Below are 16818 nucleotides of genomic sequence, written 5' to 3' on the forward strand. Positions count from 1 at the left end.
CTCCTGGTCCTCTGTCCCTGTCCTGTCTCCCTCCTCTCTCCCTGTCCTCATCATGTCCTGTCTCCCTCCTTTCTCCCATATGCATTTTTTGGAGTACAAATGATCAACACAAAGGTTGATGTATAAAATTGCTTTCTTTCTTTTGGGATTAGGTGAAAGATTGGTTTTAGTTAGGGAAACAGTACATTCGTCTCCCCCATTTTGATCTGTAAGCTAGACTCCAAAAAGAAGCAGTCTTGCTCATGATTTGATTGTGAAGGACTATGAGATTAGTGGTTAATCAGTTTCTTGTCTCCCTTTCTCTCCCTGCCCTGCCCTTTCTCCGCCTGTCTACCTTGCCCTCTCCACCTTTCTCTCTTGCAGTCAACTCTGCCCTTCCACAAGGACCTCCCGAAAGCTCTGGGAGCTGGCCTCTTGCCCAGCCCCTTGGCTGTTGCCGCAGCGATGGCAGCTGCCGCCTCCTCAAACCCATTGGCTCTCCGGGCAGCTGCAGGCCCCGCCCACCACCACCCGCACCACCACCTACTGCAGGGGCCGCCCCTCGGCCACGCCCTCTTGAGACCCGCCCCCGGGCCCATCCGCACTTCTCATGGGCCAATCCTCTTCTCCCCATACTGACGCGCCTCCCCACCTCACGGCCAATCAGCAAGCACTTCCGAAAGCACACTGTGAAAAACAAATAAGTCAATAAGTAACATAAACAGATTAAGAAAAAACATCCAAAAGAAAGAAAGAAAAGGCTGAAAAATAGAATGAAGGACAGAGAAACATTAAAAGCAAAACAGACAAAACAAGTGGCATCTTCCCTGCACTGGGCCCCTCTCTGTCCAGAGGCTTGCTCATGCAGTGCTCCTGACTGCTGCCGGTGTGCAGGAAAGTGGGGAGGGCAGGGAGATGTTCAGTGCACTTCCACCTACCTCTGCTTACACCCCCACTCCTCTGAACACCCCTGTAAGCTGACAGCATCCTCCCTCTCCAAAATCCTGGAAACCGACATGGGGCGGTAGTGCAGAATTCCTCAAGATGACATGGCCAAGCCATCGACAGCATCCTCCTTTTCTCTCTTCCCAGAAATAACAGTACAAATCCCAGCAGAACTGCACCCTAATACACCACACTACACTACAAGTTAATTCTTTACATTTATACTGCGCCTTTCATCCCAAAGGACTCCAAAGCACTTTACTCAAATAAAGGGACCCACTTCATCCACCACTGAAGTGCAGCCCCACCTGGGAGACACCCAGCAGCTTCACTGCACAGCAGCTCAGGGGAAGAGACAGACACTGCTGCTCCCGGTGGATTAATGGGGAGCTGTAGAGAGGACAGACTGTACAGCCCAATGAGGAATTTAGCCGATACACTGGGGTGAGCACCCCTCTTACGAATAGTGCCCTGGGATCATTAGTGACAAAGTAGGTGGGTCCTTGGTTGAATTTTAGCATCTCTGACAGAGCAGGGTCCCTGGTCACTGTACAGGGGTATTAGTTTGTATGTTCTGGTCCAGAGGGAAGAGTGTCACCTACTGGTCCACCAGCACCACTTAGAGCGGCGACCTGGTCTTCCTTACAGGTCCCCTGTCCCGATACTGATCAGGGCCAGCCTGAGCTTCTGGGATCTGACCACATCAGGCTGCAAGTTGGCAACACTGGCAGTTGGCTGCCAGTAATACTGCATTGTGCAATCCTCTTCATCACCCTGTGCGGTCTCATGAAGGTTTAGTGGTTATCCTGGCTGTGTTGACTCTGACACAGGACCAGTCTTGTGTACCATGATGCTCTTAGATGCTTGTTGCTGTGATTTGCACCTGACACACCTCTGTAGGGTCCCATCCTAATCCCTCTACCCCAAGTAGAGCTTTAGCCCAAAACCAGCCCAGCGGTAAAGCCAGTATAGCGCCTTGCTCTTCCTGTGCTGGGCAGGGATAGACAGGCCAGCTCGCTGATAGAGGTGTAGGGGCTGTTTCACGCAGTGCTGTGGGTCAACCTGCGTCTGGGTTGTAGGCTCTCAGAGTTTACACAGACGGAGAGAGGGCTGGGGGTTTGCTTTGTGCAGAAGAGAGCAGGGAGGGAGGGAACGCTTAATCTACGGAGCTCAAAAAGAAAGAGACACAAAGCGGACAGTTGGAAGATTGCAGGGGGTGGGTGTCAGGGATCTACAGACTGTATCTGGGACAGGTAAATGCAAGAGGACAGGAAATAAAAAAGAGCAAAGGAAAGGGGCAGAGTGTCTGGATCAGGATCGGCAGAGTGCCGAAGAAAGGAGTGAAGAAAGTGATGAGTGAAACACCCAGAGGAGAAACGTGTGACTGGCCTGGCACTCCTCGGACTTCAGCACCCCACAGGGACAGAGAGGTGTGGGGCTCAGGAGAGAGAAAAGACACCAGGGCAGCAACCAGCGCAAAAGTCCAAAGGTCACAGGAAGTGACCTTCTTCCTCTGTCTTTCCATTATGACTTTCTTTCCTGAATCTAAAGCCATGCAATGCATCTGTTTTAATTGTTTTATGATGATGATGATGATGATGAATTATTTGTTATTATTAATGATTATAGTTTTGTTTTATTCTTGTAGAACATACTGATGAGAAACTAGCGATGTTAAAATTACAAAACGAGAAATGAGTATTTTTGTATGTGGATATGAGAGGCTGCAGGTCATGCACTCCAGCAGGCAGGGAGTGTGGGGCTGAGAGGCAGGCGGGGGGAGGAGTTTATTGGGGGCCAGGGGGCCTGGGGGACTGGGAGGCAGGCAGGGACAGAAGTGTACTCAGGCCCAGTGTGCAATGTGCTGACAGGAGGAGAAATGAGACTTCCTCTTCCACACACACAGTCTCTCCTGCTCTGATATGCTACAAGGAACGCGGGCTGGGCCGGGTCTTTACTATATGAATAAACTGCCCCTCCTAGCAACCCCCCCTGTTGGCCGAGGAGTTCAGAGACATCAGAACTGTCCCAAACAATAGGAGACCATTTGGGCTGTGTGGCTCGTTTAGTTGTTGGGTCAGAGGATTCCAACAGTCCTGAAAATGTGGAAAGAAGGGTAATGGTGAAACCCGTTACACAAAAAGAGATTGCCCAAGGGCTGAGGGCTCTCCTGTATGCTTCAAGGAACAGCCGGACAAGATTGCAGAATAGAGCAGTATGAAGAACAATGTATGATACTAGGCTCTGAGAAGATCTATTTCATTGGGATACACTGGCAGCATGGCGGAGGACCTATTTCACAGGCCTTCAACTTGTCAGCTCTGCTTACTTAACATGGTTATTAGTCTAAGCCTAGGTATAGTCATGCCCCTTTCTCAGGCTGTGCTCCTTAGTCCTCAGTGTCTCTCAGCTGAGCACGGGTACGCATGTCTCACAGATGATGACTGTCTGTCAGTGCCTTCATCACGATCATATCACCATTGTGTTTGGAAGAGCACAGCTTGTCCTTGTGTTGACCAAAGCAAGACAAGCTGTTCATCTGAAGGCGTGCGATGGGACAAGTGGAGCTCCTCTTTGACGTGTCTAAATGTTCCTTCGTTTCACCATCTGTTTTTTAAATATGTGCTGTGCTGCTTTGTCCAAGTTGATCTGCTTCACAACCTCTTTGTACTCTTCACGTCATGGAGCGTGAAAGTGTCTTAACGTTTCCTGAAGCCTCTTCATGCTTACAGTAGGAATGTGTTAAATTCTCATCTGTGATGGTTTAGCTAAGTATATTGTTTAGTGTTGATATTAAAACCACAGCGATGCTTGGATCTCCAGTTCCTGAACAGAAGTGTACCCACATCCATCCCTACAAGACAGAAGGCACTAAGGCTGGCCATCGTGGTGCACACTGAAGGTAAAACAGGCTACAGGCTCATGAAGAAATGTACTAATAGGCCATGACCAGACATAACTTAACGGAAACCAAAAAGGGAGAAGGAGAGAAACCTTTTTAATACTTTCCAGACATCTTCCTTGAAATATGCAGCCCGGAACTCATCTTTCATGTAATGCAAAAGTATTGAAAGAAGAATGCACTTCTGCCAGGCCCTAGCATGAAGATGTTACAGTCCAGCTGTGACTGCATCACATCGGCGTTTCAGGAGACTTTGCTCAAACTTGTTTTCCACCAAGAGCATCGCGTGTGGAATTGCCCGTCTGTTCCCTAAAATTAGTCGTTTTCACTTAGCGATTTTAAACAAAATCTTATTTGGAGGTGCATGTAATTGGCATTCATTCAGATTCGCCATGCTGTGTGTCAGTTTGCAAGTGCAGCTGTGGATAAGTTCTATGGATAAGTAATTTTTATTTGACTTTTGTTATGTAGTAAGTTTTTTTTTTTTAAAAAGTGCAGTACACTTAGCGATTCGGTAAATGCTTTATGAATACGGCCCTCTGTTTGGCCCGGGCGTGTGAATGGCCAGGCTGAAGGCTGTCAGTTGGTCTGGCTGTCTTACTCCAAGATCTGAAGGAGGAGCGTCCGGGTATTGGAGGATCTGGACAATCACCTGCCAGCCGTCGCTCACTCGCGTTTGCTGGAGAGGCGGGGCTTACTGCTTTAAGCCATCGGCTGCCGGGCTGGGACACGGAGGCAGGAGAGTAACCAAGAAAGGACAGAAGAAAGAGTTTTCAAGAAGCCCAGTCTATGCATTTGTTAATGGACAAGCCTTGTGGGAGAAAAGGCGCTTTATACAGTATATTCTGGATATTTCCAGCAGCTTGTCTCCGATATCCAAGAATCTTGTTGGCTTCATGGTCAGAGCACGTGTCCTGCCCTCCCAGGACAGGTTAGCTGTGTCTCATGCACAACACAGGCTCTAGTTCAAGGGGAAACAGACTGTTCCATTCCCTGAAGTGTGGTGGGGGGAGGCCCTGTGTGAACACGTTACTGTCCCAGCAAAATAGTGCTGTTTACATGGAAAACTGCAGAAAAGATAACCTTCTTGATATATTTAGTTAATGACGTGGTTAATATATTTAAGGTTTAAGCCAAAAAATTAAAACTCATGTTCCTTATCCAACTCTCTTTGCTCCACCCTGTCCCCCCTATTTTCGTCTAGATTAGGTCTGTCTATTTACAAGTTTTAAAGACGAGAGGCTTGTTCAGCAAGCGGCCAGCTTTGTTGGCGGTGGCAGGAATGCACCACTATCCCCCCTTCTCCTCTCCCTCCCCCTGCCCCTCATCACACTGGCACAGGGAAACAGACACCAAGGGAAAGAGACGACAGGACCGAAGGGTTTGCCCAACTGTAGCAATACTTAACTCCTGCAGGCTACTCTCGTTTATTGCAATAAAACAGTCTGTCAATCAATAAAATATAATATAAATGCAGCAAAGAAAAGAGACTATCAGTACCAAGAACAACTTGTCAAGAAAAAAATGTTCCCTATATATATCTAATGAAATTAAAAATAAAAGATTAAACCTCTAGAGCTTCCTTCTTGACAGTTTAAAAAGTGAAAAATAAAGACTTTTAAAAAGCATCTGGAGTGGTTTGTGATCGTTTTTCTCATTGTGGCAGAGGGGTGAGAAACCAGCACTGCTGGGATTTGGGGGAATTGAATATATTTCAGTACATTTTATTTTTCCGCTACGTTTCAAAAATATCAATAAATGTGTCAAAAGCACATTTCACTATAATTAAACCAGACAGAAAGAGGTGCAGTTTCCTTTTCATGATATTTCCATCTAGTTTAATGCTGAGGATCCAAATAACACCACTACACTACTGAAATATTGTACCACCAAAACCAAATAACTAAGCTTTACTATTCTTAATTTTTTTAGTTGTTTCTTTTTGAATAACCATATCCTTCTGTTTTTTTTTTTTAACCCAGGTTAAAAATACGCTGGTCGCGGCCAGCATGACAGTGCTGTGCCTGACGGGCGGCTGTCGGATTACTGGGCTTTGAATCCGATTCCTCTGGGTTTCCGAGTCTGTTTCCGGGCGGCCTGTCGCCCTCCGCCCAGCCCCGAGGGGGAAGGAGAAGTTGACTTCAGCTGGGAAGCCCCAGGGAGGGGGTGGTGGGGAAGAAGGGGAGAGAGAGAGGGAGGTATGTGTGGGGAGTGTGGGTGGGTGGGGGGGGTGAGCTTTGCTGAAATTGAGCAACAAGTAAGAGCTTAAAACATGACGGGACAAGGAGGACACACGAGTGTGTCTCGTGAGCTTTGCGCAGGGAGGATTAGAGAGGGGAGAGAGACGGAAGGAACACCAGAAGACGGGAAAAGACACACAGCCAGCATCACTGACCCAGAGAGAGACGGGTAACCGAGTCTGGAGGGCGAGATCTGACTGCATTGAGGTATGAACTTTTTTCTTTCCTTCTCAATGCTGAAGTTGTTAGATAGTTTTGAATGGAGGATGACAAGCCTAGGGGCGCACAGCTGTTTTCCATTGGCCAGCTGTGTGCCCACGGGTGGGTATCCTCACCACTTCACAGCAGATTGAGAGGCGCAAGCTTTGACTTGGGAGCTGTGCGCTGGCCGTTGCTATCGAAGATGTGGGGGACAATGGGGGCAGTGCAGTACAGCCCATTTCTGTCCGGTGGCCTGTGTTTTTCATGGAGAGAATCGGGCACAGAGGCAGTGTGAAACGCAGGGAAGCTCAAGGCAATGTCAATGCGAGGGAGAGGCTACAGTGTGAGCACAGGACCCCGGCGAACTCAACCACAATCACCTTCACTGTGCATTAACCCACTAGGCTTCTGAAAGTGTCCTGCACAGGAGAAATAGTTCAGGCGGGTAGCTGCGTCAGCATGCATAGGCTGCAAAGGAACGAGTCATAGGTTTGTTCCATTCTGAAAGGAGAAGAAAGAAAACACAACGTTTCGGCCACCTGAAGAAGGCTCCACAGCCAACGTTGTGTTTTCTTTCTTCTCTTTTCAGCATGGCATAAACCTATTACTTGTTCCTAAACAGAAGAAGCCCACTGACTTCACTCTCATGGGGAAAGACTTAACTCTGTTCTGTCCACCATTCCCTCTAGCCTGATATAAACATGGATCTTTGTTTATATCAGTCTATATCTTGATCTTTTTGATCTGTATTCCTGTCTGTTAATCTGGATCTATCCATCTGTCTCCATCAACCTATTTCTTGATTTATCTAGACTGTTTTGTTATAGGGGTACTGCAGCATGGGAAGCACCATCTCAAAGCACAAGTGCTGTAGAAACGGGGGTCCATCATGCACCGTAACTCAACCCCTAACCGCGCCCCTCCTCAAACATTTTTCTTACTCACCCCTGGCCTGATCCAGCTCTCACCACAACATTTGAACCAGATATTCAGCCTTACCCTACGCTCCACATTCAACTGTAAGACTAACTCAATTTCTATGCTTCACCAACCCAAACTCGACCCTGGCAGGGTCGTCTTTATGAGAGTGAAAATGTATGGTACTGAAGGGTGAGTGCGTTAGCAAGGGGCTCGGTGAAAATGACTTGTGACCTGATAGCCTGTGGTCTTCCTTACAGGAAGCACAGCTATGCTTACAGGGGGAATGGCTTCAATATGTGACCACCAGTAACAGTACAAGAGGTGAAGAAAATAGCTTGGCTGTGTCCATTAGAAAATGAACAAGAGGATCTGCAATATGCTAACACATTGCGTAGACCATTTATTTTCGAAGCGCTTCTTCCAATTCAGAGTCACATGGGAGCCAGAGTCTATCCCAGCAGGCAATGAGTGCAAGGCAGGACCCCGGGCACTCTTGACAGGACACCAGTCCATTGCAGGGCAGACAGACACAGAACACCAGGGCCAATTTTTTCAGAAGCCAATTAACCTGCCAGCATGTCTTCGGACTGTGGGAGGAAGCCAGAGCACCAGGAGTAACCACACATGAACGTGGGGAGAACATGCATACTCCACACAGATAGCAGCCCAGGATTTGATCACAGGGCCCCAGACAGCAATGCTAAACACTGCACCAACATGCCACCTTGCACAGAACACATTTCATTCAATTAAAAAAGATGCAGTCTAGCTCCTTTTGTTTTACCAGAAAGGGGCTGGGGGGGTGGAAACCACAGACTTCTCTAAGTTAATAAATGTGGTTTATTGTCATGCTTCTCCTACACAGGAGCTCATAATACATGAGCTAAATACAGTCAAGCTAAAAACACTTCAGAACCTAGTCAGAACTTGTGTAGCCTGTGCAAAACGGAGCACCTCTGCTAGCCTGCTGTGCTGCCTCACTTTTGCAAAGCATGTTTAGAGACTTCCTGAGTCCTGATTCAACAAAATGCAGAGCAGGACTTGGAAGCCAGCAAAAGCATACCTCACAACAGGGGCCAGCTCCAAGAAACATGGTCTTTACAAATACAGTTGCAATGGACAGTGCACAAGGACAGCCATTCCATTCACTACTAGACTATTCCCATGAATATGACATTGCACTGGACATATAGTCATGTTGCCTGTGCTGGTGGGCTGGTGCTCTCAGCTGCATCAGCCCTGGCATGACCAGCGCTCGTGGCTGTAGGGAGAAGCAGCTGGTCGAGCAGGTCAGGTCAGTGTCTCCCAGAGGGGGAGAGCTGGCAGCCTGGGGGTGACCTGGGCAGGTCAGTGTCCTGCAGCACACTGGGCCTCCCTGGAGGTCACTTTGCTGCACAGTGTGGCCAGAGATGGCAGGTCACAGCCTGTGAGCCTAGACACTGTCTGAACAGTTCTTGAGCCTTTGTCTGTCACTTTGCGAAGCCCCTCCAAATCACGCTGCCCCAGCAGGGGAAAGTGCATTCTTGGCACAGTTAAGGCATCATACTGAAGCCTGATAAAGGGTGTTTAGAAGGGACACTTTTCTTCTTCTCATTATGTGAAGAAAGTGAGCAATTAAGAGGAATAATAATGATTCCTTACACTTATATAGCACTTTTCCTTACAGTTATATTGCACTGTTCACAAAAGAACATTAAGTGAAGTATGTTATAGACAGTTAACTGAACCTATAGTACCGAAAGTGTGCATAGTATCCAGAGAGTTCAGGTATTAAGGCATCTGTGGCAAACTACTGTCAGACAAACAGTTTTCAGCCACCGGAATGGCCTGGAAAGTATGAATCAGGAACCAGCAGAAGAAGCAACAGGAGTCCTGCACTGGTGTCTGCTGGTTTGCTCGTGTCTGGGACTGTCCATGGCCCCTGTGTATCCTGATTAAGCAAGACCAGGTGAGGGGCCGCAGGAAGTTTGACAGAAACTGGAGACATTGAGAAATCGTGTGAGTGGTGGGGAAAACCCAGCGTTCAGGGGCTGGTGTTGCATCATGGGCTCTTGGTGCACACAGAGAACACAGGAACAGCAGAAACGTCACAAACCAGGAGAGCTTATTTCGCCTGTCTAGTCTGTTTGATTGCTTGTGGCTAATAGATTTGAGGATCCCATTCAGTTTCTTGAGGTATTCCTCTGTTAAGATAGAGTAGGAACACTATATTTTATATAGCACCTTTAAAAGTAGCTTCAGGTAGACAAAGAAAAAAATAAAAGCTGCTATACACAAACTCCACGCCCGATGTTCTGAAGGATAATGTAGTGGTGAGCGTGTGAGTATATTATCCAGGTCTCCTGTGTCCTGGTCTTTGATCCAGCTGGGCTTCCAGTTGTTCAGCTGGTACTTTAATTGCACATTTGTCTTTCAAGGCCTATACTGTAAATATGAACCTCTCAGGCGACTTCAGAATGTTACAGCAAGAATTTCCATCTCTCCCCAGACAGTAGTGAGTCAAAACATCATTTCTACCAAAATTTCCGTTGTGAATACAGGCAGGATGACCACATGTGCACAGTGACACACTTGTGCTTGGTATCCAGAGCGCAGCACATCTTCCGGTCTCTGGGCTCACCAGAGCACGTCCGGTCACGGTCTTCCTCCTTATTCAACAGTGAGGAGGAAGAGGGCTGAGGGGACTGTTGTCACTTTGGGCTTTTACAGGACATCCTGCCTTCTCTGACACAAGAGTGACTGACAACAAAACACACAGAGACATATTGCATCATACGTGCAAAAAGCTGTGTGGACAAACTTGTCTGGTTATGCTACTGGTTCTGAGTCATGGAAATTGCTCAAGATCAGACTTGACTGAGGTTAAATTAGTTAACTGAGGTTTGATGAAGTGGAGCAACCCCTTTACATCAGGTTTCACGCTGATCAAACCTACAGCATAAATTTTGTCATAAATTCTGTCACTTTCTTTTCTACAAAAGCTGATTGTTCTGCAAGACGCCTTTATCAGAACATAAAGAACTCAGTTTACCTTTTTGCTGAAAATGATACGATTTATATATATACACTGATGGAAAAAAGAAACGCAACACCTCCTCCTCCTCGCTCTGGCCCTCCCGTCTTCGTGGAACAGGCCGAAGAGTGACTCATCCGTGAAGAGGACCTGATGCCACTGCTGACGAGTCCATCTGTCTGGCCCAAGCCAGTCGGGGGTGATGTCTAGGAGGTGGGAACGGAGGGCCTGTGACAGGTCGCCCTGCTCTAAGGCCAGCAGCGCGGAGCCTCACTGTCCTGTCACTGATGTGGGCATTGTGTCTGCCAGCAGTTTCAGCAGCAGTACGGGTGGCAGATCTGAACCGACCTCTCAGATGAACTGGTCTGATGTGTCGGTCCTGCTCTGGTGTGGTCACTCAAGGGCGACTGGATCTTGGACGGTCATCTGTCCTGCCAGTCTGCTGAAACCTCCTCTGCAGTTGGGACACAGTGGAGTGGTTTACTCCATAATGTCTGGCAATGCTGGCACATGACATGCCTGCCTGCAGCATGCCAATGGCCCTCTCCCTTGCTTCTGGTGATATTCGAGGCAATATGGAATGCACAGAAAACTGACTGACTCTGTGGGTTTTTTCTTGTAGTGACCTAACCTTTGAATTAAGGCCTTTTTAAAGGTGACCTGATCAGGCATCATTCCACCTGGACTTCGTGGGTAAAAGTGCACCTAACGAGCTTTCGTGCGACTGGCAAGTTGCAATGCCTCACTGGTCAAGCTGTATTGCTGGTCAGGGGGCTTAAAACAAATTCACAACGTTTTGTGAAAGTACATAAGATTTAACTATAGTATACTCATTCCAGAAAATGTTGCGTTTCTTTTTTCATCAGTATATATATATATTAACAACCACTCTAATTAGATTAATAGATAACTTAGATTAATTCGATAAATAGTAAAACAACAAATTAACATTCAGCTGACACATGAGCCCCTCTGACCCATTTGGTAGTTAATTGTTAACTGATCCCAGGATCTCATCCAGATGTGTTTTAAATAACGCCTGGGAATTGTCTACAGCTACATGGCTGGGTAGCTTGGTCCATTGTCCCACCACCCTTACTGTAGAGAACAGTCTCCTGTTCTCAGTCTTATTTGCACTTCCAAGAACAGTAGTTTCCACCTCTGTTCTCTGATCATGTTTCACTGAAGAAGTCCGTTGGGTTGACTTTATACTTTTGAGTGTTTTGAATACTTGGATCAGGTCCACTTGTAGTCTTCTGTGGTAAAAAACTGAAAAGATTCAGGTCCTTCAGTCTGTGAGTTTATTATTTTGGTTCAATGTTCAGAATTATTTGGTTCCTTTTCTTTGGACCAATTCCAGAGCAGCAGTATATTTCAGAATGTGTATAAACCTGTGCTCAGTATTGTAAATTAGAGTAGCTGGGTCGCCATCTAGTGGTAAGCAGGAACAGCAGCAGCATTTTTACGTTCTTGTATAAATGTTCATCATCAATTCATCAACTACTAAAAGCTGTTTATTCAGAAAAGACCTGTTAAGATCTGTGTGCTGAAGCTGTGGAAACAGTACAGCACACTGTTGAAGTGGGGGTATTTCTGACACACTCAGGACTCACTGAAGAAACAAATTAAGATAAAAGTCTAAACAAGCAACCACCTAAACAAAGCCAATTAGCACTGGAGATTTCGATCTCAGCAGGAATGAAAACCAGCAGATAGTGTTCCTGCGGGACCAGGGTTGGGAGCCACTGATGTAGATGACCTTGATACTGGATTGCAGTTAACAGTCAAGTAATGAGTAATTATCAATTAACCAATTAAGGCTCATAAGTTATGTAATTAACCAATTAGTGGAATCTCAATCCTGCAGTTGAATGTAACAGGGTCTTTTCCCTTCCTCTGTAATGTAACATTAGGCCATTTTCCTTGTAAAAGCATGTCATGTGTTGCTGCAGGTAGAATATTGTCTGCTGTGAATTAATGCTCCTCTCTGCTGGCAGGATGTCTGTGAATGGGACCAGCGATCTGGGTAACGACTCCTTCTCCTGCTACCATCCCAGCGTGGTGGGGTACCGCTACTTTGGGGTGCTGTGGGGCTCCTTGGTGGTGGTGGTGGGCACGGTCGGCAACGTGCTGACGGTGCTGGCCTTCGCGACGGACCGGCGCCTGCAGACGCGCTTCAACGTGCTGATCGTCAACCTGGCGGTGGCCGACACCCTGTACTGCGCGGTGCTACAGCCCACCAGCGTGGACTCCTACCTGCACCTGCACTGGCGGGGGGGCGCCAGCTGGTGCCGCATCTTCGGCCTGCTCCTCTTCCTCTCCAACGCCGTCTCCATCCTCACGCTGTGCCTCATCGCCGCCGGGCGCTACCTGCTGATAGCCCGGCGGCCCGTGTTCGAGCGCGTCTTCTCGCGGCGGGGCCTGGCGCTGCTCCTACCTGCCACCTGGGGCCTGGCGCTGGCCAGCTTCGGGCCCCTGTGGCCCGTCTACGTCTTCGCCCCCCAGGTCTGCACCTGCAGCTTCCACCGCACCAGGGGGCGCCCTTACACCACCATCCTGCTCTTCTTCTACTTCTTCTTCAGCCTGGGCTGCGTGGGGCTCTTCTACTTCTTCATCTACCGCAAGGTGCGGGTCGCCGCGCACGCCCTGGACAAGTACCGGCTCAGCCGGCGCTCCAGCCGGAAGCGCGCCCCGCCGGAGGCGGACAGCGGCGTGGAGAGCGGGAGCACCACTCACAGCACGGAAATCAGCGGCCACGGCCCGGGCAAGGCGGAGACGCAGAGCGCGGACGCCAGCGGGACCCCGCGCCATTGTCCCGACAAGCCCGGGAGCCAGCTGCCAGGCACCGCCGCCTCTACCCCCACCGCCCACCAATCACAGGAAGCCCCCAGCAGGAACTCAGGAGTCCCCACTTACGTAGCGTCCACCCCTACCCCAGCCCCAGCCCCAGCCTCGGCCCCCAACCCGGCCGCCTCCTCCCCCGGGGAGGACGGGGAGTTCAAGCGCGTGACCCGGATGTGCTTCACGGTCTTCCTGTGCTTCGTGTTCAGCTTCGCCCCCTTCCTGCTGCTCAACATCCTGGACGCCCGCAGCCGCGCCCCGCAGGCGCTGCACATGTTCTGCGCCAACCTGACCTGGCTCAACAGCTGCATCAACCCCGTGCTGTACGCTGCCATGAACCGGCAGTTCAACCAGGCCTACCGAGCCCTGCTGGGGGCCGCGCTCCGGCCGCTCGCCTGCCTCTGGAGGCCCAGACACTGAGGGCCCCTGCCCAGTGAAGTCGGAGCATGGTGAAGCTCTCCCACGATCTACACTGTGACCTCTAGTCACGCGCGGATCTGTCCGGCAGATCCGCCGTGTTGCCAGTTCTCAGGTGTGCACTGGGCACTGGACCTTTTCTTTCCACTAAAATGTGACGACACCGCCGTATCCAGGGAGTTTCCGAGCTAAGCAGGCACTGCCTGACTGTTTGCTATAGATGTATTCATTTTTAAACAAGCATAACTGCTTTGCTGCTTGTATGTACTGTATGCGTTACTCTCTGTAAGCCCGGGAAACGTTTGTACTGCAGAAATGTGATTCTCGCTCTCATGTCTCTTGTCTCTTGTCTCTATGGGCCTGTGTTTTTAGCAGGATGTTTACTGTGTTGTTCTCCTTCCCCTCTCCGGGACAGGGGGTGATGTTGTCCTGAAGCCTGTTATGCCTTAGAAAAGCTGGAGCAAAGCAGATCTTGAGCGACGCGGGGCTGAGCTGCTTGTGTTGGGCTGCAGTCCTGAGGGTCGTGCAGGGTCACTTTAAATCTCTATGAGATTCAGGCCCGGAGACGGTGCTTCATCTGCTCCCTTCAGCAATTAATTGGTTCAATTAATTATCCAAGCACTCTGCTGAAATGAAACCATGAAATCTCTGTAGTCATAACCCCATAAATATTAATGTACCGTGTCCTTTAGCGTGTGCCTTTGACAGGCATAGTCTCTCCATGTGGCAGTATATATATATACATTATATATAAGCATGTATATACATTATGAACAGGCAGCTCTACTCCTCAGGGGCCATGAGGTCGAGTGATTTTCACTCCACCTCTGATCTTAATTACTTATTTGAAAGAAAGCTAAACCATTAGGGTTTTTTTTACATTGCAGTTGTTCTTTTCCTGAAAATCACCTGTAAATTTAACTTGTGAAAAGCGTATGGCTTTGGAAATGGGATAAACAGGCAAACCGTCAAACCTTTAATCGGATCTGTTAAAATGTTAAAACACCTGCTGGACTATGGACACCAAGGTCCAGGTTGGTGAACCCAAGTGTACACTGGCCATACTGTAGCCACAGACAGTACAGTGTGTACATTCAGGCGAATGGGATTGTCTTAGCTGAAGGCCTGGATAATTGTTTACTTAGTTGGCTAAGTGTTCTATAGCATGTCTGTGTGCAAAGCAGATGATGGGTATTATCTGGAACAGGTGACTCATTAAGAGAGTAATTAGTTAACATCTTTATTAGGGATGTTCTGGATGACTTGCTGGGAAATCAGCTGGGGAAAGAGCAGTACAGTCATGTCTCTGAGTAGACAGTGGCATTAAAATCAGATTAAAATCAGAGGAAGTGAGGGTCTATTAGAAATGTGTTACTGTATATGGCTCATTTGGTTTGGTTGTTTATTGTTGCACTGCAGATTGTGTTAGGGTATTTGCCTTTATGTAATAAAAACGGTCTGTGTGCTATGAGGGATAAGTGCCTAGAAGAATGATTGAAGAGGCTTTGGATGAATGATGTTCCATAGGACTTCAGGACAAAACAAGTTTTGATGCTTAGACAATTACTTTCCCACCTAGGATTACTGTTCAACAGTGTATTTCAATGGACATTTCAACAATGAGTAACTAAAGACCACTTTCTTATGAACTTCAATCTAAAATAGTCTGTGAATGTGTTTGTTTCTTCAGGGGAACGGCTGACTTCTCTTTAAATACAAATGTATCTAATTAGCTAAAACATGCCTCTTTAATATATCTATAAAATTTGCCTTTGTTAAATACAGAACTTATAAATACTTGCATTACTGACCCATCCTGTTTCTTTATTTCTATTTAGCATCAAGCGAGGGATCATTTTAAATTGTTTGTTCCAATGCTCTACGGTAACTGTACAGTTGTGAGTCATAGACCTAATCGTAAAGCACCACAGTCATGTTTTCATCCAGCTGAGCTCATGGTGACTCCATGCAGACAGCACCCTAGGAATTGAACCCGGGGCCCCAGGACTGTGAGGCAGTACCAACTACTCTTTAATACAAGCAATTTAATGGCTTCTTGGTCCAAACACAGTTCAGTTAGAACAATCCCAGTAAGATCCAAGAAGACTGTCACGCCCTCTACTCACCGCATTCTCACACGGAAATGCACCCGCACTAATTACACCCCAGCCCTGAGCACTTCTGGCAAACGACACCGCCCCTGCAAATCAGCCAACCACGACACTTCCTCAATCAACGTACCTTCTTCTTCACACAGTACTTAAACCCCTCTGTCTCCTCTGCTCTTGGCCTGGTATTGGTTGCTCTTTAGAACACCTGCCTTGCCTTTGTATCACTCTTGACTCTTGACTCTTGACTCTTGACTCTTGACTCTTGACTCTTGACTCTTGACTCTTGACTCTTGACTCTTTGTTGCCAACCATGGAACTTTACCTACGACTGCGCCTACCGTCTCGCCCCTCGGATTTGGAAACTCTCTTGTTGCTCTCCTCCTTCGGACCTTTGGATCAGACTTCTCGACTTCGACCTCTGCCTCGCCCTTCTCTGGTTAGGAGACCTTCGTTCATGCCTTTTGCCTCTCGGACCTCGGATCCCTTATCAGACTTCGCCTCTCGTTTAACTCCTAAGGTACCGCATACGGTCCATCCTCCCGTTTGCTAGCGGGTTACTCCTGACAAAGACACAGGACTAGCCCAGGACCAGATCTTCGTACAGGAGAGAGCCTCAAGGAGTCAGCTCCAGAACCTTCTCCGTCCTGGCCCTGTGATGTTCTCATTTCTTCCATTTTGTTATTTGAGCAGTGCTTGATCTAAATGCTCTCTAGTGAGCCAAGACCTTTCATCCAGTTCTTAAGATATTGAACGAGAGCTGTAACTCATCAATCCTTACTAATTTATCTGTTCCACACCTATTCTCATCCAGGTGTGTGCTCTGGAGGTAAGTGGAGCTCTTCGGATCAAAGGGTCGTGCTATGCAAGTGTCTGATTCCCACCGGCACTTCGGCACCTCTTAGAAGTTGCTTGGATGGAAATCAGATGGCACACGCTTAATAACCAAGGAAGGGTGGAGCTCTAGTTGCTACATTTCTTCGAGACCCCTGGACTGAAGACCGGGAGACGCACAGGGCTCCTCCAGGGCCCAGGTTGAGCACCAGTGTTAACACCCTTAAACTGCCAGCTGCTGGGCCAGTTGAGCTCTCTGAGGAATGCCCAGTGTCTTTCGCTTTTGTTCTTGAGATATTAAACGACGAACCTGAAGATCTTCTCACTTTGACACGTAGAGGAGGTTTTCTAGGGCTTTTTACATTTGGTAACCCTAAACCTTCACTTCATTATGTGACGTTCTTGGTGTTTCTGCCC

General features: G+C 48.1%; 2 protein-coding genes across 5 annotated transcripts in view; both read left to right on the forward strand.

The window, feature by feature from the left end:
- Positions 1-5454, forward strand: part of znf385a (zinc finger protein 385A) — an 86658-nt gene extending 81204 nt beyond the window's left edge. For all 4 annotated transcript variants that reach the window (XM_088633465.1, XM_088633466.1, XM_088633468.1 and 1 more), the window contains one exon: positions 364-5454. In XM_088633465.1, the coding sequence (XP_088489591.1) occupies positions 364-618 (255 nt within the window). In that variant the 3' untranslated portion in view covers positions 619-5454. The remainder of the gene's footprint in view (positions 1-363) is intronic.
- Positions 5455-6039: 585 nt separating this feature from the next.
- gpr84 (G protein-coupled receptor 84) lies at positions 6040-15262 on the forward strand. The gene is made up of 2 exons (XM_088633470.1): positions 6040-6273; positions 12199-15262. Exon 2 carries the CDS (start codon positions 12200-12202, stop codon positions 13460-13462), a length of 1263 nt encoding a protein of 420 aa, XP_088489596.1. The 5' UTR covers positions 6040-6273; position 12199; the 3' UTR covers positions 13463-15262.
- The last annotated feature ends 1556 nt before the right edge of the window (positions 15263-16818 follow it).

Source organism: Lepisosteus platostomus, chromosome 1, assembly GCF_059453375.1.
Source record: "Lepisosteus platostomus isolate fLepPlt1 chromosome 1, fLepPlt1.hap1, whole genome shotgun sequence".
NCBI classification, from domain to species: Eukaryota; Metazoa; Chordata; class Actinopteri; order Semionotiformes; family Lepisosteidae; genus Lepisosteus; species Lepisosteus platostomus.